Below are 26,485 nucleotides of genomic sequence, written 5' to 3'. Positions count from 1 at the left end.
TTGTACTCATAATGGAAAAATAAAAATACAAGAAGTTTGATCCCCGTACGACAAGGGCCCACCAGCGGCCGAGCGGTAAAGTCGCTGAACACTGGTAGTTCGGTCCGAGGTTCGAATCCCGCGAATGGGCTGGCTGCATGGGTGTTTTCGTGGTTTTCCCCATGTGTAACGTATATACTAGCCAGTTTCTCTTAGAAAGTCCTCCACGAAGGCATGTGCTTTGCTATAATTAAATACACCACACCCGTACGACAAAAATTGATAAAGATATTTAATTATGAAATTTATAGTTTTTGATTTCATTTTGAACTTCTCTTGAGGAATCAGTTAATTAAGTTAGAATAATTTGAGGAAATAAGTTTAAATGAAGTGCAGTAAAGTGTAATCCAATATGCAGTACAAGAAAGTCATGTGCTATCTACATCAGAATTTTTTTTTATTTCTGAATTTTAAAATGTATCTTTATTTTATTTGACAGAAGTTAATTAATAATTTATATTTTATACTTCGGCTCTCAAATTCGTTTTTCAGTCTTGTCTCCTTCCTAACTATGACACATAAATGGTCTTTTATCATGCTTGTAACGTAAAAGATAAATCATTCAGCGTTTTAGAAATTTTCGGTGATAAAATCATTCATTTGTTGAAAAATTCCGTGCAGTAGTTCCAAAAGGAATACCGGTGTCTTCGAAGGTTAGTTATTTTGTAACATTTACCAAATTAGTGCAACTAATGTAAGATTATATATTATATTTGCTCGTAACGAAAGTTTTCCGTCAAAAAACGCTCTTAATAAGGTTAGAAAAAATACGAAAGCAGTATCTTTACTGCGGATAGTAATCACCACCCAAATCTATGATTTTCTACCAAGGTTTTGGTAGTTTTTCAAAGCCTTCGGCCCAGAAACTTGGAGGCTGCGAGTTTAAAAACCTCATTTCGGACGTCCTGTGCAGAATGGAAGATAGCACCAGCAAGATGTAGCTGAAGGTGTGAAAAAATGTAGAAGTCCGAAGGAGCGATGTCGGGGCTATATGGTGGGTGTGGCAAAAGATTCCATTTGAGTACTACAGCGTCTGCTCTCAGGAGCCTTTTATAGTTTTCACCCGGCGCCGAAATATTTCTAGTAATTTCTGCGTCTCGAGATTAATGTAAAAAAATATGAGGGTCGAATAACGGTTACAGCTAACATAGTGATCAATTACACGTATTCAGTTACGATACCTATAAAAAAGGAACTGGACCAAAATGTCGCCAAATGGTCATCAGGTTTGGCGACTTTTGGCAATTTTTCGCCAAATCACCCAGATTCCTTACAGAGTCATTAGGTTATTTTCATGACAAAATCACTTTTGGCGATTTTTCGCCAATTTTCAAAAAATTACTTTTGGCGATTTTTCGCGAACTTCTTAATTTATTGCAACCTATTTTCCTTTCACTTTTCTTTATTGTACACGAACGGAGAAATGTCATCCTTCCTACTTGCAAATAATTTTGACAAAGCGTAGCTCCATTTAGCATTATTATCGCTTATAATACATATGCCATATTTCAAAATATGTAAATTCACGTATGTCTTAGGAAATTTTAAATAAAAAATTCTAAATTTTTGCAGACGTGTCTAGAAGTACATCTACTTTAAGATAACGATAAAAAATTTTATAGGTTATAATACAAAATTATTTTTCAAAAAATTTATAAAAAATATTTAAAAATAAAACATATAAAATGTCCGAATTATATTTGCATTTGTCCGAATTATATCCAGTTGCAAACTATATTTGCAACTGGCTCGTATATTCGTTACACATGGGAAAACCACGAAAATAATCATGCAGCCAGCCCATTCGCGAGATTCGAACCTCGGACCGAACTACCAGTGTTCAGCGACTTTACCGCTCGGCCGCTGGTGGGCCCTTGTCGTACGGGGATCAAACTTCTTGTATTTTTATTTTTCCATTATGAGTACAAATGTTTCTAGATGTAAGCATAAGAACCGGGAGACATTAAAAGTTAGATTTCGTAATTTGTTCAAAATTAATTTTTTAAACCAGATATTACCAACATTTGAACATTTTCGTCGTTTAAATCATTTTTGTAATTCGAAGCTTTACGACCAAAGATTACGAAAATAAAGGTCGGGCAAAGATTTTTAAGCTGAAAAAGAGATATTTATATATACAGGTGACAGGTGACTGAGGACGGGGACGCCTGAAGTTTAACAGAGGTTAACAGGCATATGTCCCGCGTCCTCCCCTGGAGTTTATTTAATAGTTATAAGTGTGGATACATGGCCATACAGGGGCAACTGTTTGACATCTGGCATTTGAAGTACATTTGAATTAACATACAGGCAAGGTTAAAAAAAAAAAAAAAAAAAAAAACTTAATAGGTTATAACAAAAGAAGAAAAATTAAACACCTAAAAATGGTGTTCAATTTTCTTCTGCTCCCTATGCAGTCAGAGATTAGATGGTAGAGCATTAGAGTGCATATGTCAGTGCAAGTAATGCATGTAAGCCATATTACCCTGGTTGACAGAGGTCCTGGCCATATGCTGCAATGGTGGTTATTATTTTGCAGATTTTATTTATGGCCGCTCTGTTTTTGGCTAGGAACTTGTGAAATGCTAAGATATTGGCTGGTATCGGGAAGTGGAACTGTTCCGTGAGTGGGCACTGAAAGATATAATGGTCCGGTGACCCCTCACCCCCGCAAACACAGCGATCCGTGGTTGAGATGGTGCGGCGGTAGAAGTAATCCGGGAAGGGACCATGACCAGTAATGAAGTTGGTAAGGGGAGCAATTGCCATAAGGCGCTCCGTGGTTACTTTTGGCAAGAAGCTATGCGCTCTCCTTCCCGTGTCGCCCTGATCCCATTCTCTTTGCCACCACTGGATAGCGGCATTTCGCAGTTGACTTTTGAGGAAAGATGGTGGTGCTGATACTGATATCGGTCTGGCATTTTGGTTCGAAGCAGCCTCTTTAGCGAGTTCATCCGCTGTCTCATTACCCATGTTACCTGCATGGGCTTTAATCCATACTAGGTCAACATGTGCGTGCCGATTATCTTTTAGGATATGCTGCAGTCGTATGATCAGCGGGGAGGCGTGACTATGTTTGTCAAGAGCAAGCAGTGTCGACATACTGTCTGTATAAAGCTGCACATGTGTGATGTTGTTGAGCGCCACGTATTCAATGGCAGCTGTTATGGCAACTACTTCTGCTTGAAAAATGCTATTATTTGGATTGAGGTGCCCTTTCCAATGGTGTGCAGCATGGCCTTGCCTGTAGTATATAAAGGCACTACCTACACCCTCAGCAGTTTTCGAGCCATCTGTGTAGAACGCGTGCATATTAGGGTTTCCTTCTGGTTGACGTCGTGACGGTTTGAGGATAGTGTGAATGCCAAGTCCCTTGTGTGCTGGGTGGGTGTGGAGATGAGTACATGGATGTTCGTAATTTGCAGGGCTATGTAAGGTGCCTGCAAAGGTTGCGTCTTTCTGTAGATGTATTACTTTAGTATATGTGGCCTCTAGCTCCGCTTGGATATGAAGTGGTATGATGCCTGCCAAGGTGAGTGCTGCATAAGTTGCAGTGGTGCGGTAGGCTCTGCATAAACCTAGGGCGAATGGGCGCTGTAGTGATAGGAGTTGCTTAACCTTGCGTGCGGTCATGGGTTGTGCCCATATAGCTGCCGCCTTCTCAGCTACAGTTTTGTAAAGTACCTTTTGAATGTGGGGACTCCGTCCCCAGTTCCGGCCTTGGAATTGTCGTGATCTCCTGGCAATTGCAGATGTTTTAATCTTTTGTGCCTGGATATGCGGAAGCCAAGTCAGACCTGGGTCCCATATTAACCCAAGGCATCTTAAAGTTTTTACGACTTTAATATTCCGGCCTTGTAGTTTGATACATGGGCTACGTGTTGGATTTGTACCCTTTCTTGGAAAGATGATAGCAGTGGACTTTTTGGTGGATATTTGGAGTTTTAGCTCTTCGCAGAGGTTGGCAAAGATAGTGCATGACTCACTGCCATGGGCTTCAAGCTCAGCGCGTGTGCGGCCTCTGACCAGTAATGCCGCGTCGTCCGCGCATGCAACTAACACAGTATGTTGTGGCCACCTTGCCTCTAAGACTTTATTAAAGGTGAGGTTCCATAGCAGAGGCCCTGCACAGGACCCCTGTGGACATCCTCTCACTTGTGTTATTGAAACAGTACTACTGTTGTTAGAGATCATCAGTTGCCGGTCTGCCAGATAGTTGTCCAGAACTTGAAAGATATTTCTTGGGCATCTTGCCTCTCTGAGGGCCTGCCTGATGGCAGGCCACCAGAGGGTATCGAACGCACTTTGCAAATCTATCGATATAAAAGCCGTCTGGTAGCCCTGCGATTTGTTCTGAATTATGACTTCATGGATTCGCTACAGGGCATGAATGGTAGAACTGCCTTGTTTGAAGCCAAATTGTCTTGGGCTAATGCTTTGGTATTGATGTAGATGAAATTTTAGCCTGTTGACGATGAGCTTCTCGTAAATCTTTCCCATCGCCGACAGAAGGCAAATTGGCCTAAAGGAACTCGATACTAGGGGGTCTTTATCCTTTTTTAAAAATAATACCACATTGCCTTTTTTGAAAGCTGTGGGGAATATTTTATAATGCAGAAGCTGGTTGTAGTATTTATGGAAGTAGGATGGTCGTGCCTGATATGCAACTTTGATAATTGCGTAATCGAGTCCGTCTGGCCCCGGGGCCTTTTTTAGTGGCAGATACCGGAATATATTACGTATCTCCTGTGCAGAAAACTGTATATCGTTCGGTGTGCATGGCGAGCTTGTATCTTCTCTAACTTGCCTCTGTTCTGAAGTATCTGCTTGTGTATCATCTGTGGGAAAGATAGCATTTAAAAGTTCCTTGGCGGTGGAGGCCGCTACGTCCATAGTATGTGGTGCTGTTGGTTGAACTGGTACTTGCGCTGGTTGGAAGATCTTCTGCGTTGCCAGTTTGTGTAAAATTCCATATGGATTACTGTTACTGGTGCAGAAAGATCTCCAGCTGTTAATTTTAGCTTCAAGAATTGCTTTCTTGTAGGCGGCCCTTTCTTGCCGAAAGGCCGTAAGGATGTTGGAAGCTACAATTTCGTTGGTAGCAGATCTGAGGCGGCGGCGCAGAGCTCTGCACCTCTGTTTCATCTCTCTCAGTCTTCCCGTCCACCAGGATATGCCTTGGAGTTTTTTGGCGGTCCTTGTAGGGAGGATCTGCTGACATATTTGTCTGAGTAATGACAGAATGTGGTCTGTGTAATCATCCAGTTCTTGGGGGTAGGTAAGCTCTTCTAGTATGTCTTCTTCTCTGATGAGCAGCTCCTGAAAGGCATTCTTCAGTCGTCGTATCTTTCCGCCCGGTAGTTTGAATCTCTGGAGGATATTAATGCTGGCTTCAAGTGTTAGTGTGAAGTGGATGTATCGATGATCTGAGTTACTCTCATCATCTAGAACATCCCATGAGCTAAAGTTGTTGGCAAAATTAGCAGTTGAGAGTGTAAGATCAGGCCATCCTTTATGATAGGTATTGTCATAGGTTGGTTGTGCCCCTTGACTATTATGTAAATGTAGATCGTAACAGGCCATAAAGTCTTCCATGTCTCGCCCTTTAGGCGTTGTGTCTTGGTAGCCCCATATAGTATTATGTGCATTGAAATCTCCTCCAACGACGTGAGGTACTGTTGGGCATTTCTGTTTCACTCGTATAAAGTTGCAAGTCACATCCGTAAGACCTTCCGTGGGCGGGGAGTAGACGGAGGTTAGGAGGAATTGCTGCTCTTCAAAGATGACTAGAATAGTAACGAAGTCTCTTTCTGTGGTTACTACGTATGGAGACCAGGAGGGGTTGCAGCAGACAATGGCTGCCCGTGGTGCTTGTTATGCATTGGCTTTCTTCTGAAAAATTTTCCATGCCATTGGTAGGCTTGCCACTTGTCCCTCGCGACAATAAGGTTCTTGAATTATCAAGAAATCTAAGTTATATTGAATAGCATGCTGGACTACCTGCGTGGTCGCGGCTACCGCCCGTTGTAAGTTAATTTGTGTGCACTTTATCTGTGCTTGATTAGAATTAGCTTCCGGACTTGAAGTTTCTTGGGTTGGCCCGCGTATCGCTTGTTCTGTTGCCGTGCTGTTCGGCTCTTGTTCATTATTCATAGAGAGTGCTCCTTCTGATGCGTTCGATGTATCGTCCATACGTTGGGCAGTTGGTATCATAGGTCGGATGGTTGCATGGCATTGTGCTGCGCGTTTTATAGTTGGCGTCTGAACAGTTGATGCATGTTGGCCTGCTGGCGTGACAGTCCTTAACACTGTGACTTCCAGAGCAGAAGGCACAGTAGATTCTATTGGTGCATGTTTGCTGCAGATGGCCAAACTCCTGGCATCGGAAACATCTTTTTGTGTCGAAGTGCTCAGCAATCCTATGTCCTCTCCACCCAATGAAGAGCTTGGATGACTGGAGGAGGCTTCTAAATGCCGCTGGTTGACACTCAAGTATCCATTTGACGGTGTTTCCTCTGTCCTTGAGTCGGTACATGACTTTGGCTGTTGTTTTGGTGAGGTGGAGTTCTGAGGCGAGTGCATTTTCTATCTCTTCTGGCTGGACGTCAGGAGATACGTTGTGGATAGCCACTCGTGGTAGTCTAGTCAGTGGTTGCTTGATCTTGACTATTACTTGTCCCTGCGTGCTTTGTAAACTAGTAGTGAGCTTGGTTACGTCCTCTTTGGAAACACAGTCTACAGCTAGTCCTCCTTTCTGTAGATTTCTAATGGAGGAGATTTTAACTCCAAGCTTCTGAATAGGGAAATTTTCGTTAAGGACAGCTTTTAGGTCCTTATTACCCTGTGCAGTACCCTCAGAGGGATAAATTAAAACCGTATGTTTTGGCTTCGGTCTGGTTGCTTGCGCGTATGTTTTGACTCTGACGACGGTATCGCTAAGCGCTGATGAATCGTTGGGAGCTGTGCCGTGCAATGAACCGCAACAGACTATGGAGGGAGTGTTGGTACAGGCGTCTGCTGCTTCAGGTTTCGGTATGTAATTTGGACCTTCAAGTGCCAAAGTGTGCACTGCGTCTATCAAATCCAGGAGAGATACCTTTACGTCTGAAGGAAGAAGGTATCTGCCTCGTCTTTGTATGGAGGCTGTTTTTCTAAGACTTTCGCAGAGCTTATTGATTTTTGTGTGATAGTCTAATTCTGAGCCAGCAAGAGTTGCCGGATCAGAGTCGCAGTTAGAATTGTCGTACTCAGCCACTGAGGTTGATGGCCGTGTCATAGTAGCAATCACTTGCACTATACAATGCGAGAAACAGTTGTGGACTTGAGATGGCGCACTGAATTTGATGCAAAGAGTAAAATCACATAGAGACACACAGAAGTCGCTTCACAGGTATCACTGTTACACTTAAAGATCACTTATACATTTCACTGTAGTAAAAATTTCACTGTGACACTTACTCTGCTCGTAAATGCACTCACTGAACGTAAATGCACTTGTGCTAATCAGCACTAATCACTAATGCACTTTTTGTGCACTAATTACTTGCACACGTATCACTGTAAGCACTTAATAATCACTTATTCACTTTCACTGTAGTGAAATTTCACTGTGACACTAACTCTAATCAGCACTAATCACTAATGCACTTTTTGTGCACTAATTACTTGCACACGTATCACTGTAAGCACTTAATATCACTTATTCACTTTCACTGTAGTAAAATTTCACTGTGACACTAACTCTAATCACTAATACACTTTTTGTGCACTAATTACTTGCACACTTATCACTGTAAGCACTTAATAATCACTTATTCACTTTCACTGTGACACTAACTCTAATCAGCACTAATCACTAATGCACTTTTTGTGCACTAATTGCTTGCACACGTATCACTGTAAGCACTTAATAATCACTTATTCACTTTCACTGCAGTAAAATTTCACTGTGACACTAACTCTGCTCGTAATTCACACACACTTGCACTTTAAGTAACGCTAATGCTCTTATTCGAAGAAATTTGTAATGGTCAACAAATTAATTAATGCTGATTAATAAAATAGAATAATCAAAAGGTGACCAGAATGCTGTAATAGTACTATTATACATTCACGGAATAAATAATATGCACAGGGATACACACAAATAATATAGTATTACTATTTATGTTTAATTACTGCCTAATTAAAACACGTTGGTAAGCCAATTACCGCAGATAAAAGTTTAGAATAAAGTACAGAGAAACTAAATCATAATGCTCTGATAAGAAATGCTACTGTTTATGCATTCCGTAAAAACATATTATCAAATACTGATACAAGAGAATTATACTGGCAATTAATATAATTAATGAGCCAGTTTGAACTGCGGTAAATAAAACAGATTTGTAATGGGAGCTAGAGCCTTCTGTGCAGAGTACAAATTAAATGCACACGATCACAGCAAAATTGTAGCGTTAGAAACTGTAATTAAATTAACATAGCAGTAATAGATATTATTAGATAGCACAAAATAACACAAATTGACATAGTTTGATAATTATACAGTATCCGGTGTTATACCTGAAGCCTATTTTATAATATGAAGTTAATGACTAAAATTAGCCGAGTCTAACCAGTAAGTAATGCGATTCTTAATTAAACTAATTGATTTAATCAGAAACAGGCAATCCTACCTTGGTTGCTAACCTTCTCTGTACTATCTATAAGCAGCCGCGGTAAGCGAATTGACACTTGGCCGCTATTTTCTCTGCTCTTCTTCTGTATAATGAGTTTCTGCAGAAATCGTTCAAATATTGTCACTGTGTAATCCAAGAGATGGACATAAATCAGGTAAACACTGTACGTAAACACAGGCGCGCGAAGGTGAAATATATAAAATTTCAAAATTATACGGCTAATCGCTTCTGAGTAATGCGATATATACGTACGTACAAACGTCACGAAAAAAATCCATTTTAAATTTATATTACAATCCGTTTTGGAAAAAAACATCCATACCTACAGACGTCATACAAAAAAAAATAGTCAGAAAGGATTCGAGAAGGGCCAAAAGGGATATTTCCTTTAAAATATGATAAAAGAAATTTTCCGTAATTACAATGCTTCCTTTACTTCGTACAATGAAGTAAAAAATAATCGGTTTATTGCTGGCTGCTTTCTGTTACGCTTATTGTTAAGTAAAAAGTAAATCATATTTTATAGCTTATTTCACATGCCTTAATTCCAAGAAAAATGAAAACATGGTTTTGAATTGAAATAATGTTTATGAGCATTACTATATTGTTTGTTTGTAATCTGGCTGGCAGAGTTAAAAGCATTAAATGCAAAGCACGTGTTTAAATGATTTTTGTTCAACCGTTACGCTTACAAAGAGTGTAGTAAACGTTTAAAATTTGAATGCCACACCTTATTTAATAAAGCTCAGAATTTTAACCTGGTGTGAGAGATTTTACGAAAACATAAATATTTACAAATAGTCGGATACCCAAATTTACTAAGACTAATTATTACTCTTTTAAGACACATCTGCACATTTTCGGTTTTATATCGAATACAAATAACATTGAGGAGCTAAATGTTTGAAAGCTGATTTTTTAAAAACTACTGGGGCGATTTTTACAAACTCGGCAGTTTGGCATAAATTTGAGTCGTAGAATCGAAATATAGAAAAACATTGGCATGTCATTTCAAAAAAAAGTCCTATTTTGTGTTAAAATACTATATTAAAAGAATGTTATATATATATGTAAAACATATTCTAAGTCAATTTCGTGTTAAAATACCTATATTAGAACAATGCTATATATAAATTTAATACATATCCGAAGTCAATTTTGTGTTAAAATACCTATATTAGAACAATGCTATATATAAATTTAATACATATCCTAAGAGACATGAAAAATGCAAGTTGAATTTCGTCAATCCGCCCAGTAGAACGAGAGAATAGAACTGCCCCCCCTTTTTTTTGCGCAGTGTATCTACTATAGAAATTTAAAGCAACATATAGATGCATTTTTCAAATTAACTAAATCCGGCCGCCAAATCTATTGAACAATTCACTTCATTTTGAAACAATTTGTATTGGTTTATGCTTACTTTCCATTTTGCTAATTGGTATTCAAACATCACAAGTTTGTATCAGACAGCAATTTTGACCACCGTTCTTGACAGTAAATGTATTGGATTATTGATTTGCACTTAATTTACCGCAAGTAAAGTGGTCCCCTTAATGGAATTAGTATCTCTTATTGGCGCTTGCGTGTAGAATGTCCAGATCTGTGTTTGTTGGGGGGATATGGTCATCTAATAGAGTTTGAGTACAAATGGATTATTGGCCTCCAGGTGGTTGAATAGATCTTACAAGCGCTCATTAAACTGAGCATGCAGAAGAGTAAAGATTTTCATATTAGACACAGAAGATCCTTTGGGATGGAAGAGGTATAATTTCAAACAATCGTTTTGCGTTTCAAGAGTACCGTCAATTTCTCGGAAATCCTCGGATTGTATGACTTTCATTGTATGACTATCAGTGAAGTATTTAAGAAATAGCGTGAACAGTACCAACTTAAATGTCTTCACGGTTAAAGATGAGAATAAATATGTTCAAGTTATTGATTAATTTGATTTGAAAAATCGAAAACAAATGTAATTGGTTTGTCCCCTGAATACATTTCTTGGATTCTTACTTCCTTGTACGAAGTAAAAAAGAAGTATTGTAATCGCGAAAAGTTTCAGGCAGCATATTTCAACTAAAATATCCATTTTTACCGCTATCGAATGCAATTTAACGATTTTTTTGCGTGATATCTGTACGCAAGGACAGAATAAAAGACTCTTTTCCTCCAAAAAAATTATAAAACTGCTTTAAAATGAATTCTGAAGAGAATTTTTCATGGCGTCTGTACGAACGTATGTACGTACGTATCTCGCATAACTCAAAAACGAGTAGCCTCAGAACGTTGAAATTTTGTATATAGCGCTACTATAACATGTAGATGTGCACCTCGTATTTTGGTTGCAATCGGCCGCGCCAAACGTATCTAAATATGTTTATATATATATCCACTCTGTTACCAGGCTCGGTGATCTCAGTTTCTTTACTTTTATATGTTTGTAAATTGTACATTTTTTTCTTTAAAAAATGACTGAAATATGTTGTTCTTATCTTCCCGTTAAGGTTTTTATGCCTTTAGTAAATCTGTCTGCAATATTTTTAGAATTATCAACAATTTTAAAGTTGTTTAAGTGCCGCTAAGCCCTTTTATTTATGGCGGCTATTGCTTGCTTACATTTGAAACAGCAGACAAGTGGATTTGTTGCCAATCTAGAGAAACTTAGCTTCGCAACAACAAAGATAACGCATTCATTTATTATTGCCAACTAAATCATGCTTAATCCTTTCTGGAATTTTTTCGAGGAAATAAGTATTTAAGATTTACTTCGTAATTTTTAATAGAGATATTTTGGGTTTTTATGTATTTTTGCCTTGTCGCGAAGTGAGAACTGAATTAATTGAATGAGAAATACTCAATCGTCTGTGAAAAACTGTTTCTTTTTTGTTTTGTTTGCTTAATTTCTTTTATACATCGTTCTAGCTTTATATAGTATTTGAATAGAACATGTGGCAACGATTGGATAATTCTTTAAATGATATAAATTTTGTGCATTCTGAGTTATAATATGAATATAATACTGTTAAGGAAATATATGAATATAATACTGAAAATGAATGAAATATACTGCATAATATATGAATGAATATAATACTGGAATATGGTTATGAATATAATACTGGAAATATAATACTGTTAAGTGAACCTAGCGCCAGAGTGTCGCTATGGTAAACAAATAGAGTGAATTTTAAAGAATGCATTTATTCTATTGTGTTTTATGCGCTGTCGGCGAAGTAGGTTTAATTCAATCCAATAAGTTTAAACGAAATGCAAGAAAAATGCGTATAATTTAATATTCCGTATGGTCATGTGGTGTTCAAATCAGACAAAGTCATGTGGTGTACACATCAGATTTTTTAAATTCCAAATCCAGCATTTCCAGTTCTATTAGGAATAGTAGCTAATTGTAAACTATTATAACTTTTAAATTCCATCTTGAGAGTTTTATGCATAAATTAAAATACAATTATACAAAAATTTATAAAAATATAATTTTCTGCTGTTTAGATAAATTTTGTTTATTGTTAGATTATTATTTCCACGACTTATTAAGGCTCATACTATAGTATCACCTTTCATACAGCTTTTAAGATATAAATACCGTTTCAGAGTTCCTCAAATTTCAGAAAAATAGCAGAATGTTTGATGGAATGACATGAGTGCTTTACGCCAGTTTTGCATTATTTCTTACAGGAATGGTTATGCAAGCTACTGATGTGCGTAAAGATGTACGCTGCAATGGCCAGCATCAACTGGATGTTCGTTGAAGGTTTGCTGCTACATAGCAGAATCACTGTGTCTGTGTTCAAGCAAGATGCACCTTTTAAGCTCTACTATCTAATCGGTTGGGGTAAGTTTAAAGTATCTTATATAAACACTAGGATATATTTCGTACTTTTCTCAAACCAAACAACATTTTTGCGAATGGTGTCATACCATCCAACTTTAAACTGCCCTCTAAAATGCCTCTTCCAAAACCCTCCTCCGCTATGCTGCTCTTTCAAGAATATATTTCCATGTCATACTGTGGGGGGAGGAACAAATTTTATACAGATGGATATTGAAGGCACTTCCAGATTTTTCGTGACTTGAGATCAATGCACTTGAATATCTTGGCACTGTCCGAGTACAACGGACATCGGTGTCCCCGGTCCTTGGCACAATCTACGATGAGAAATAAATCTCCAAAATGCAATCATACAGTTATCTACGCTCATGGTAGGTACACTGCAGGAAAAAGAAAATTGGGACAGTTCTATATCTACGTTCTACTGGACCGATTGACTAAATTCAAATTGCGTTTTCCATGTCTTGAAAGCCCGACTTAGGATATATAGGTAGGTAGGTAGGTAGGTTACGGAGGACTGGAACGCCTGGTGTCTAGAAGAGGTAAACAGACATGTGTTCCACGCCCTCCTCTAACTACAGCAAAAGCTTCCTGGAGCCACACGAGGCTGCACCAGGAGATTATTGAGGTTGTCAAATGGAAGTACGTGGCCTTACAAGTGCATTAGTAGACTTATGATATATATTATATTTATATATAGCATTGTTCTAATATACATATTTTTTACACAAAAGTGGAATTGTTCTGTGAATTGTCAACCCTCCGCTCAGAAGGGATGGTGCACGACCTGGGGTATTCCCAGGCAGCACTGGTCGTTAAATTTGCTACCTGCCAGTCGCTCGGGCTTCCCGTTGCAGCGGGACATTACCCAGCGAACCAGGGGACGCTACCCCTCCGGGTGCGTAATGGCAGACCGCACATTGAGTTGAACAGTGTTAAACGAATGTCGCATACTGCGCATGCCCAGAAAACAATTTGGCGTAATTACTACGCTGGCGCGATTTGAAAAGAAGATAAATACGGTATATGGTAGATGTACCGCCATCTGATTGTAAACAAATCTGGCGTTTAAATCTTCGTAGAGTATAATGTAAATGTAAATTAATTACTGTGTTAAAATACTGTTTTTTGCTGTACTGCTCAAACAACTAGAAAGCTGAAATTATTGCGAAGTAATGTGAAGCAGTGTTTGCATTCAAAATGTAAAATATAATACCTATGAAATTCTGCACATTCCTTTGGAACTGTACAAATTTTCGTTCAGAAAAAGACTGAAATTTAGGATATATTAGTTGAAAATTTATTCATTATACTTTTAAGCAATAAAAACAATTCAGAATTTACCATACGTTCCATTCGAGCATAAGAAACACTGAGGAGTATAACAAGTGCTTGCAAATAACACTGAAGAAAATTTACAGTTCCTTAATGCTAGTTATTAAATTCTTTGAAATGAGAAAATAAAAGCGCGAATATACGCTAACAAACTAAGCGAGATACAGCAGTTTACAATTACTGAATTATAACATGTAAACAAATTACATTTAAATAACGAATTATTACGAACATATGTTAACAAATATTAAATGCACTGTTATTGACAAATTACAATGAAATATATATTAGAAAAATAAGCAAGTGCAATCGGTAGGGACGTTAAAATAACTAATAAGCAAAGTTCCACAACATTGCAGTTGTAAACATCAGTCGAACACACTCGACAGCCATGGTGATCACGAATAAGCTAGCGTAGGGTTGCTTAGTCGCCAATATTTCTTCCCGCGCCAAAGGACCACCATCAAGCATGCGCAGTAAGCGAAATTTGCTTAACATTGTTCAACTCAATGTGCGGTCTGCCATTACGCCCTCCGGGTTACTAGGACCACACCGCGCTAGGATGTGAGACAGACCAGACCACCGGGGCGGCCAATAAGTGACCTTTCCGGAGCCTTCCGAACCACCAAGTTCATAAATTTTATACCCTCGTGGCCGAGACTGCCTAGGTACAGATCTTAGCCAGTAGCTTTGCAGAGTTCTCTACGTCAACCCCCGGAAGGGGGCTACCTTTAGGTACGTATTTGAAGTTCCAAAACTTCGAAAAACTATTCTAGCAGTGAATCTGATGCGATGTAAACATAAAAAAGCAATGTGACCCTGTGGTAATTCTGATTTGCCTCACATGAGTCATCACCTACCCAAATTTAGATCCCGGTAGCTGCTGCCTGAGGTAATGACAATAGCTACAGGGTGCGGCAGCGTTCATAGCGTAATTTGACTTGCCAATGACGTACTGCATGAAGGCGCGCCAGCTCGTGCCACATTCGTGTACTTAATGAGCTGCCATCTCGAGTGTGACAGTGATATGGATCGGTGGAGGGCACAGCATCGTGCTTTTGCTGTTGAAATTTATTTCAAGAATAACTACTCTGTTATTGCTACCCAACGTCTATTTCGGCAACATTTAAACTTGGGACGTCATGAGAAAGTTCCAGATGGACGGACCATTGCGACAGACATTTCCAGGTAGCGTAGCTTTCCGCTTTGGTGACATTTCCTGGCCGCCTGGCTCGCCTGATCTTCCATGTGCAGACTTTTTCCTTTGGGGCCACCTGAAGCAAAAAGTTTTCCAAACACGTTGTGCCACCATTCCTGAGTTGAAGGATCGCATAGGAACTGCCGTCGGCAATGTCCCAGGGAATACGTTACGCTGAGTTATGGCAGAATGTGTTGTGCAAAGGGGGCATCATTTGACAGGCATCCTATTCAAAATGTAATCCACGCAATGGACAATGACTTACACATCAGTAAATGGCATACCTTTAACTATTAATTGACATAAGAGGTAATAAATAAATTACAGTTACTGCCTAATGGTATGCTTTTAATATCCTACTATGAACGTTGCCGTACCCTTTATGAAGTAGCAAGTACTAGAAGTTCAGTATTTGGCACTTAACACACACAGCTCGTAGTCTATAATCCTGTTCGTATGAGCTTAAATAAGCACATCATGAAGAAAATGAGAGGAATTTGAATGTAGTATTTAACCTTTTAACTGTCATGCCCGAGATAATCTCGGGCACAGCACTGGTGTTCGAAAATGTCACGCCCGAGTATTACTCGGTGTAATTTTTTTTTTTTTTGAGTGCATCGTATTGTTATACCCGAATATATATCGGGAGACGTTTATTTCGGCTTCATTTCTTTGTCAAACCCGACTGTATCTCGGGAAAAGTTAATGTGCGCTCAATTCAATAGATGACAGCACTTTACTGAAGATTTCAAAGGTTAGAGGTTATAAGTTCTTTGGTTCAAAGTGCACGGGATCTTTTTGTTGTAAAATGGCGTCCACTTCTTTGAAACGTTATATAGATGATTTAGATTCTTCAACCGAAGATGAAGGATGTGTGTCTGATGAGCGGTATTCATGATACTTCCATGGTCAGCCTCAAAAATAAAAAAATGAAGATATACTCAAGCCGAAGATTGTTTCGGACTACAGTCTAACTATGGGTGGTGTAGATCGCTGTGATCCGAAAACGTCAGAAAAAATATTATAAAAAGATATTTTTACATTTACTTGACAAAGTACTTTGGAACTCATATTTACTCTATAAAAACGTAATTGAGAAACGTATTACATTTTTAGAATTTCGAATCCAAGTTGTAGAAGAGCTTTTACATAAATATGATGATGCAGCTTCTGGACAAAAGAATATTGGCAGACTACCTACAATAGATAACCCTGCCCGTCTTACTGAACGACATTTTATTTCCAATACTCCTCCTACTCCTGTGAAACGTGAGCCTACAGGACAGTGCAAAGTGTGTTGTTCGAAAAAAGGATAAAAATGGGAAAAGGATAAGGAAGGAAACATGATTCTGGTGTAGTGATTGTGGAGTTGGTTTGTGCTTGGAAAAGTGTTTCAAGTTGTACCACACAAGACTGAATTACTGAACTACTAATAGGTATTCACTTTTATTTATTTTTTTCATTTATTTATTTTTAGAAAGTAATTAATTTTTTTTTTTTTTTTTTTTTTCATTTTTAGAAAATAATGCTTCACTAGAAGCGAACTTTACAACTGCCATGTTGAGTGGCAGCCGCCTCAAGCAAATACGCAGTGGCTACAAAACTTTAAAAATTTTACCCATGTACTTCAAAATATCAATTTTTAACTACTTAAGTATATTTTATTTTGTACTAAACATTTGATATTTGCAATAAAAAAATTTGACAATTTGTGTACCCAAATCATCAAAATAACTCGACTGTTAAAGGGTTAAGAATTTCGATGTAGCATTTGTGGATTGCGGATTGGCCGGTGCCTGTCACGTGAGTTGCCACCCACCCAGGTACAGAGGCCAGTTACTGCTGCTTGAAAACGTGGTTTCAGAGAAGCTCTAACATTTCACAGTTTAAAACAATAATTCCACAGCTATGAAATAAAATAAAGCCTCTAAGCTTGCTTTGCCGAATATCACAAAGCAAATGCCATATCCCGCGAAAATAACTAAGAATAAAAAGATAAGAAACTATGTCCGCCATTTACACTTGAAACAACACCTAAAACATGCAAAGTTGTCGAATTGCATATTTCGGATGCGAAGCAGAAGAACAAAATAAAGATTAGCTGTCTTGTCACTGACGCCATTACGTCTGCGCAAAAGACCACGTCGGTCAAACCAAACACTGAGAGTGGTGAATGAGTGCTGATTGCGAATGCGCTGGAGTTCTGATAGGCGTCGATTAATCTGTTCAGTGCTGACAGATACGAAGATCATTTCTATAACTGTCAGAAAACTTCTGGATTAGCTAGATCCAAAAAGCAGTTGAGTGGATAAAACTACAGACCACTCATTGTTACACATGTAGTTTAATTGCTAGCTTCGAGTTTGACTATGCGAGAATTATAAAACTGAGGTTTTTAAATGAGTACAATGTAGATAATACTAGTTTTACCTAAGAAACTTTCCATGAATATAGTATATAGCAAAGCTACGGTATACGGTATATAGCAAATTTATCTTAATTTTTTGCTTAATTGCTTGGATAAAATGAAAGATTAAATATTGAATAAATTTTTCGAATTCGTTTTGATCAATTGGGAAAATGAATGATATTCAACAGTCTAGGGAAAAAAGAAAGTAAGAAATTAATAATGCAGCTTCCTTGACTTCATTTTGTAAAAACATATATGTCTAGTTCTGAAAAAGGTCTGAGTTTCTGCTTTTTTCCCGATTTTAAAAGCTAAATGTTATATTATTCATTTATTTGGAAGGATAAAATAGATTTTAACTTTTCCTTTTATTTATTCTTTAGTTTCTTCTGAGAAATCAATTAAATTTTTTCTTTTAACCTTTTAACTGTCAAGTTATTTTGATGATTTGGGTGCATAAATTCTCAATTTTTTTTATTCTAGAAATGAAATATTTGCCTCAAAGTCAAAAAATCAAAAAAAAAAAAAAAAAAAAAAATTGCCGCGCACTTTAACCTCTATCCTTTGAAACCTTCAATCAAATGCTCCCATCTGTTGAACTGAAGCCGAAATAAACTTCTCACGATATATATTCGGGTATAATAATACGATGCACTCAAAACAAAATTAGCCCGAGTAATATAATTCGGGCGTGACATTTTGGAATACCAGTGCTGTGCCCGAGATTATTTCCGGCATGACAGTTAAAAGGTTCAGATTAGTTGTCTGAATTTTTATTCTACATACTTAGCAAAGCTGATTTTTATACTTAATACTGCAGAGTCTTCTACAGAATGATAGTAATAGCCTGCAGTTTGTACCTGTGTGGGTGGCAACTCAAGTGACAGGCACCTGCCAATCCGCAGTCTGCAAATGCTATACCGAAATTCTTAAATACTGCATTCAATCCCCCTTATTTTCTTCATGAAGTACCTATTTAAGCTCATACCAACAGGACTATGAACTACTAGAAACCCCGGCGGTTATACGAAATGACCGCTGCTTTAGATATTATAAACTGCAATGCAAACAAATGTTCACCTTCCCCCTGACACGCTCAATTTGCGTTCTATTGCAAAACATTTCAAAAACGGATGATTGCTAATGCAAACAAATGTTCACGTTTCCCCTCCCGACACGCTCAATTTGCGTTCAGCTGAAAATTCAGTTTAAAATACAATGTCGCAATAAAATCGGGCAAAATTTTAAACTCTTTACGCGAAAGGATATTTAGCATAGGAGTTTGGGTAAACCTACCTGATGAGATGTACTAAAAATATTTAAATGTTCCTAAATACCCTGATAATTTAATTAAAACAATGATAACTGCATGTATGGTATCAGTGTATATGGACTATTTGAATGCCGTGGCAACTTCACCCCATTGGCTAGTACAGTTACTCAAGCAACCAATAAACTATCGGCGACAGACACTTAAGCCGCATATAATAAAGTGTGAAATACTGAATGTTTAGCATTAAGTGTGAAATACTGAATGTTTAGTACTTCTATTTCATCGCTATAAGTAGTATGTTTGGGAATCAGACTTGTAGATCCTAGCTGAAACGACCGAGTAGTGAATTCTCGCTAAGTCTTGGAGGAACAGATGACTGCAGAAGAAGGTTTAAGGGAACTCGTATACCTTAAAACACATAAGATCATAGAATATGTGACTGTTGCAAGAATTGGGTTAACTCATTTATTTTAAAAGCAATTACTTCTATCTTTTTACAGCTGACTACAAAATATAGCTGCTTTCTGAAATAGTAACCAGAAAGTTTGTGTTGCCACAAATATTTTTATAATTTAATTCGCTTTGTGACGAAATTTTTCGTCATGTTTCTACCTAGCGCGCACAGTTTAAAACATTCTGTTGCATAACGTAATTCTATATTTAATATATAGTTTTTATAACATTTGGAAACTACTGTGAACCAAAAATTCTAAGAATTTCATGTTAAATTTTTATTTTGTTTGGAGTCGAGTTTATAAAATGTATTTTATTAAAAAAATCTGTAATATTTCCGTGCATAAAATTTTTTAATATTGAAATATTCATCAGATTTTTGGTTCAGTTAAAACATAGTGCCCATGTAAAGAATTCCATTAAATTTCAAGATTGTACCATTAGCTATTTTTAAAATATGATTCGCGCAAGGTGGAAACTTGACGAAACATTTTGTCACAAAGCGGATTAAATTACAAAAATATTTGTGGCAACGCAAACTTTCTGGTTACTAGTTCCCAAAGAAGCTATAGTATGTAGTCAGCTGTAAAAAGATGAAAGTAGACGAAACATTTTGTCACAAAGCGGATTAAATTACAAAAATATTTGTGGCAACGCAAACTTTCTGGTTACTAGTTCCCAAAGAAGCTATAGTATGTAGTCAGCTGTAAAAAGATGAAAGTAATTACTTTTAAAATAAATAAAATATCCCAACTCTTGCAACAGTCTTATATTCGAAGATCATAAGGGGTTTAAGTTGTATGAGCCTCTTTAAGCAACGTTCCAGAGAGTGTAAAACTTCACTTGAAAGAAATATTTATTTTCATGCAATTCACTGAAAACATGCACAGCTGCTTCTTGAATAATTAAGCCTTCTCTCTAATAAAAAAGTTGCAAAGAAGTGTGTTGCATTGATTTATAACAGAATAATATTACCACCACTTGTGGCTAAGTAACTTGACAGAAAAATAAGATATAAAATCGCAATAAAGTAAGATGGGCTACACGATTGGCTTCTTATTTATCTAAACCGCTAAATCGGCTGCACACAGCAAAGCCGAACGTAAAATATCAATATAATCTAAGGAGAGTGGCTATAAGCACCAACTGTTCACGTACAAGGCTACTTCAACCACCCGGCATTAATTCGGAACTACAAACTCTTAAAAACCACTGCTTAAAATACTGATTCCGAAATTACTTAGATTTGCATACACGTCATTAGAATTTACATTCTAGCAGGAAACTGAAATCAGAAAGCGAAAGGAAAGGAACGTTTCTGAAATTAAATAAATAATTAGTTAGAATAAATTTACGTCTTTACTATACCAATAGCAATTATATCACCAATTTTGAATCATAGTAATTGCGTTGCATCATGCAAAAGGTTACATCATGAAACATCGTATATGAAGTATACGAAGGTAAATAATTAGCTAATGACAAATGTAGGGTATGCCTTCAAGAAGATATTGTAAGACAATTTGTATCATGTGTGTTTTAAGAATGGAAAAACGACGAAAATATCCATCTAGGCAAGCCTCGCTTATCATCAAAAACAGAATCCGAGGCAAAATTACAGAGGCTGTTCGCACATTTTTAGACGATTTTGGCAAGCGGTAATAAAACATCGTTTGCTGCAAAAGACGTAATTGCAATTGTACTATGTTTTTAAAAGTCAAAATTATCGTCTGTGGCTTGAAAGTTTTGTTTTTATTCAAAATGGCGAATTTAACAAAGCAGTGGTTCGAAGGCTACATTGACGCTCTTTCCGAAGAAAAATATGCATACTCCGTTATCCAAAAACGATGTGAGAGTCATGGTTTTCTGATATCTAAAGCGTCGATAGGTAATATCATCAACATGAAAGGAAACAAACGTCAAATTGGAGCCTCAAGTGGGACAAAAATTCCAAACAAGTACCCAAGGAAAAAACGGACATCTTCGACTATTGCAAAAGTACGTTGTTTAATGTTAAAAGAAAATCCCTCTAGTCAAAGGACAGTTGCAAAATCATTGAAATGCTCGGTGTCCACTATAAACACAATGATAAACGTTGATTTAAATCTTAAGAAAGCGAAAAAACGCGATGTGCATCGTCTTCTTCCAAAGCATATCGCTAAACGCAGGACACGCTGCAGAATTCTATACGAGAAACACTTATCCAAAGAAAAATGGAAAACAATTGTCACAATAGATGAAGCATGGGTGTATTTAAATGATTATAACAAAAAAAGAGCCATTTATTATCATAAAAGGGGAGAAAAAAATTTAAGCATGGTTCAAAGAAAGTTTTTCCAAGGGATTCATGATTGTTGCTGGTTTTTCTTATAATGGCAAGTTAAAAATAAAGAGAGTGCAAAAAAATGTGAAGATTAACTCCAAATACTATCAGGAACTTATTTTATAGCCAATTTTTCTAAATGAAATACCATCGCTTTACTCACAGTGCCATCCATCTGAGAGACACCATCAGGACAAAGCTAGCAGTCACACATCAAAATCCACTGTAAATTTCCTAAACGAAATGAAACAAGAAACTGGTATCAAGGCCCTACCCTTCACCGATATCCCTACTCAATCTTCCCGATGTGTCACTTATGGATTTTTGTGCTTTCCGACTTTTAAAAACTGCATTATCCAAACGTTGTCCCAAAACCCTAATAGGACTCTGGAAAGCTGTTCGGGAGGAATGGGATAGAATACCTCTTCTGCCACTTCAAAAGGCATTATTATCCTGGAAATTGCGGTGTCGAAAGATAGTTCAGAATAAGGGATGTCAAATAGAACATTTAAAACACAAGAATTTTTTGTAATTTAGTTTTGTGAATACAATATACATCGTCTAAAAAATGTGTGAACAGCCTCTGTTAATAGTAATATGCGTTATTCTAAACCTCTTATGCAAAAGATGAGCTTTGTGTACTTATTTCAAATTTTTTGTTTTGCAATACTGTGGAAAATTTGTCGTTCTAAAATTTGATAATTGGATAAACACATTTCACTGTGCTTTACGGAAGCTTCCTTCTTTTGAGGTTACTCTTCTGTAACATTTTTACCTGAACTAGAAATGATTTGTGATTCAAACGAATGCATATTTTATGAGTTATAAATGACACAAAATAAGAATAGCAGAAGTGAAACTAATAACTGCGTTTCATTTATTTGAATTCCATATGTGGATGTGGCACCTATTTAACAGTTATTGATTCTTCTCCATTTACAAGTTATCAATTTTAAATTGCTGTCCAATGCAAGGAAGCTCTCACGGCGATTTAATCCATAAAAAACACGTCCTGTAAACTATCAGTCGTTCTAAGAACATAATTAAATCCCAGTATTTTAGTATCATTGATAATCAATACAAAATGATTGCGAGGACTAACATAAATGCATGAACTAAATTATCGTAAACTAAGAGAAATACTCTAGCCACATGTCAAAATATTTCATGTGCACTCTGTTAAATCTCTGTTAAATCAAAATATTTCATGTGCACTCTGTTAAATTTCATGTGAAAAAAAGGGGGAGTTAAATCTCTTGCTCTATTGGTCCGATTGACAATTAACTCCGATTCGGGCGGAGTTAAATCTCTTGCTCTATTGGCCCGATGGACAATTAACTCAGATTCGGGCGGAGTTAAATCACTTGCTTTATTGGTCCGATTGACAATTAACTCCGATTCGGGCGGAGTTAAATCTCTTGCTCTATTGGCCCGCGGTTGGCAATATTTAACTTGCGTTTTTGGTGTCTCGAAAGCATTATTTAGGATATATATAAGATAGCATTGTTCGGTACTTTTCCGTTTCGGCGGCGCAAATCTCGCCAAGCAGACTTTATTCGGGACAAACACATAGCATACACATAAAAAATTTTAACAAATGTTGGTTCTAAGAATTTTTTATTTTGAAGGCATAAATATTTTAATATCGTTTAAAATTTTATAAAAAGACAATAAATTTGTAAAACGTCATTAATTTAAGAATTTGCTATGCTTTCATGGTACAACATCCTGATTCGCCGGTTCTTATCACGTGACCCCAAGTGATCTCATCTCACGGTAAATACGCTACAAAACTCTAATTCTCTCAGTAATTATTTACATTAATTTCAAGTTAAATCTTAAAATTGGAATACAAGTTTAAATGCAAGAATTATTTCAATTCGTACGAACAGCTTACTCAGAAATTATATAAAACCGCAGTGCTTTACTTCGCTAGTGCATTCTATTAGATTTGATGAATTTAACCCTTGACTTTGCCTTTTCTATATTTTCGCCTTCGGGTGAGCGGTGTGATTGCATCCTTAATTACCGCGAAAGGCATTAGGGCATAAAACTGAACTATCTGGTAAAGGTTCTATGTAATTGTATGCCATTATTGAACGAAACAATTAATCTGTTAAGAAATGGCTGCGACTTGTTTTGAAAATGAGGCGTAAAAGGTTACCAGCGAGGATATTCCGTTTGGCATCGGTTGCGCCATTATTTGCAACTTTATCGCCTGCGCCGGCAAAACGGAAAAGTACCCTTGTAATAACATATTTACCTTGTAATAACATGACGCAAATTCCGACTTTTTCTGAAATGACATACCATTTGTTTTTTCATATTTCGTTTGACCACTCAGATTACGCATAAATATTAAATTTTTTTTAAATTTAGTGGGAAACTTACAGAGAAATTCAAAAATTTATCTTGGCGCACTTTTTTCAGTTTGCGCCAAGAATAATTGACTTGAGGAAATTCTTTATGGTAACCAATTTTTGTTTTCCTTTTCATTGTGCACCGGTGGGGAAAAAAGGCGCTATAAAATTCCGTAAACCACGTTTGGTGTTATTATTGCTTAAAACAAAGTTGCCAAATTTCAAAACGCGCCAATCTTTAAATTCAAGTGTATCTTAGGAAATTTCGAAATTTTTTGCAGGTATGCTTAGAACTACGTCTACTTTGAGATGCTGGTAAAAATTTTATCGGTTACATTTCAATCGAAAAATTCATAAAAATTACTAAAAAATACCAATTTTAAAAATATGTAAGAAAATATTATAAAATTATAATATTATAATATTATTTATATAAATTATTTATATAAATAATATTTTAATATTATAATTATTTATAATATTATTTATAAATTATAAATATTTGTAATATTATATATTATAACGTTGCGCGCCTCTAACTAGCACGCAACCTAGAGGTGACTGTGAAAGCTTGTATAAACCACAGAGTCTTATAAAGGGTTTAAGTCCCTTTTTATTCAACGTACTAAATTACAATTGCGTCCTCTTGACGCTTACAAACGGTGCCAACTCGGCAGTCAAAATAAAAATAAGAACCTGAAAAGAAAGTAAAGACAATATTCTAACTACGAGGCTCTCTAAAATAACTAACTCACCGCGTTTTACAAAAGCCGCAGCTAATTCAGCGGACTTGAAGCTCACTGGAACAATTGCAACTACTTCCCGCCAAGCACATAGGCCGCAACGCGGGGTTCTTTAATTCTCTAACTACCTCCGCGCTCGCTAAGTAAGAATAACTCTCTCTCACCGAACTTGTTTCCTTCTATTTAAATCATACTACTTCCGCTGATAATTTGAATGCTTGCGCGTTCTACTCAAATTTACATATTCTGGCATTGGCAGTTCCAGGGGAAAGTAAGGATTGACAGGAAAGATAGTTTAAACTTAAAATAAATGTTAGTTAAAATAAATATAAACCCTACATTTGCCGCTGCCAGAATTTGGAAAACTTGGAAGCAGGTCCTACAAACGACCTGTTGTAAGTTTATCTAATTCTGAACTAACTGGCGAAAGCCTCGTTTACACAAAAATAATCTTATGTAACAATTAAAATTCCGTTACTCTTTACAAAGGTTTCTTCTTACAGCAACTTTTCCTGGACTTCATCAATCAATCTTGGTCTTTCCTTCCAGCATCTGGAAGGAATAAGTATCAGTATCTTTCTACATACATTATAATTTACACTTTCTGGACACAATAAATTTTTGTTTTTAACGTTTCGTTTTTCTTAGTTATTGCTTACTTCACATTCATTCAATTTTTCAAGCATTAATTTAACTTTACCCTGGCTCTCCACCGTGTGTGGTGTCAAACGGGAATATTCGTGTTTTAGTCTTACAACACTTCCCCTAATCACCATGATTTGTTAGAATTCAACAACCAAATAGACACACCTTACTCAACATTCTACAACTTAATGAGCTACTTTAATATTCTTAAAAATTCAAATGTAGGTGGAGAACACCCTACAAAACACATTCATTCTAACTTCCCCCTCATTCATCTTTTAAACATGCAGGCTTTCGCTCTAAAGCATGACTTTACAGTTTAATACTTAAATTTTGACTTCATTGCTTTTAAGCATTCACTTTTAGCATCTACAATTTTATGCTTCTAGACTAAATTCTACTTTTACATAACATGCAAGTATTTACATACATTTACAAAAGTTTAATACATATGCTTTTTACAATTTACCATTAAATGAATAAGAGAAATAAATTTTTACTTTACTCAATCTTCGCCAAGCTGGCGGCACTGAAACTAAAATTCTTATTAGTACATACAAGAATACGAAGTTATTTTTATCTCCGGCCAAATTTTGGCTTTAATATAACAGAATTAGTCTTTCGACCAACAGAAAATGCTTGTTTTTAGCTTTTACACTTAAAGAAAATAATACTTTTGCCTTAGCTAAATAAAGTAAAACAAAACTAAGTCTCAACCGAGACATATTGACTTTCGTCAAAACATAGAACTTCGTACTTATGCATAACATTTCGGAACAAAAGAGAAAAATATTTATAGAAGGTTTTAACTTATCTTTGAGTTTTCGACGCTTGAAACTCCGTCATCCGTTTTTGACAAAATTGATCCCAAGTTAGAGGTGTCATGGATGTCAATCTTCTCCTTGTTGATCTCCAATTGTCGTCCCCGTTGATCTTTCTTTTGCGTCCTCTACATGCTGGCCTCTTGACGGAGTAATCGTCTGGTTGTTGGCTTTTGCGTTTCTGCCTGGGACGGCTGGTCTTGACGTCCTCCGGTCTGGAGTCCTTGAATTTCTTCTGTTCCTCGTACTTCTGTGCTTCCTGTTGGCGTTTCAGTTTCCGGAACGGCGGCCTTGCTGGCACCTGACTCTGTGGCCGTGTGCGCGTTCTTCTTGATGTGTAATTCCTCCTGCCATCCTTTGTAG

General features: G+C 36.9%; 1 protein-coding gene across 1 annotated transcript in view; it reads left to right on the top strand.

The window, feature by feature from the left end:
* Positions 1 to 26,485, top strand: part of LOC118187353 (corticotropin-releasing hormone receptor 2-like) — a 182,707-nt gene that overhangs the window by 60,231 nt on the left and 95,991 nt on the right. The window contains exon 6 of the mRNA XM_085810284.1: positions 12,411 to 12,567. Within this exon, the coding sequence (XP_085666410.1) occupies positions 12,411 to 12,567 (157 nt within the window). The remainder of the gene's footprint in view (positions 1 to 12,410; positions 12,568 to 26,485) is intronic.

The sequence above is a fragment of the Stegodyphus dumicola genome, chromosome 2 (assembly GCF_044657685.1).
Source record: "Stegodyphus dumicola isolate Sdum_Otavi_A_Nest chromosome 2, ASM4465768v1".
Lineage (NCBI taxonomy): Eukaryota > Metazoa > Arthropoda > Arachnida > Araneae > Eresidae > Stegodyphus > Stegodyphus dumicola.
This window is presented reverse-complemented; position numbering and strand designations above follow the sequence as displayed.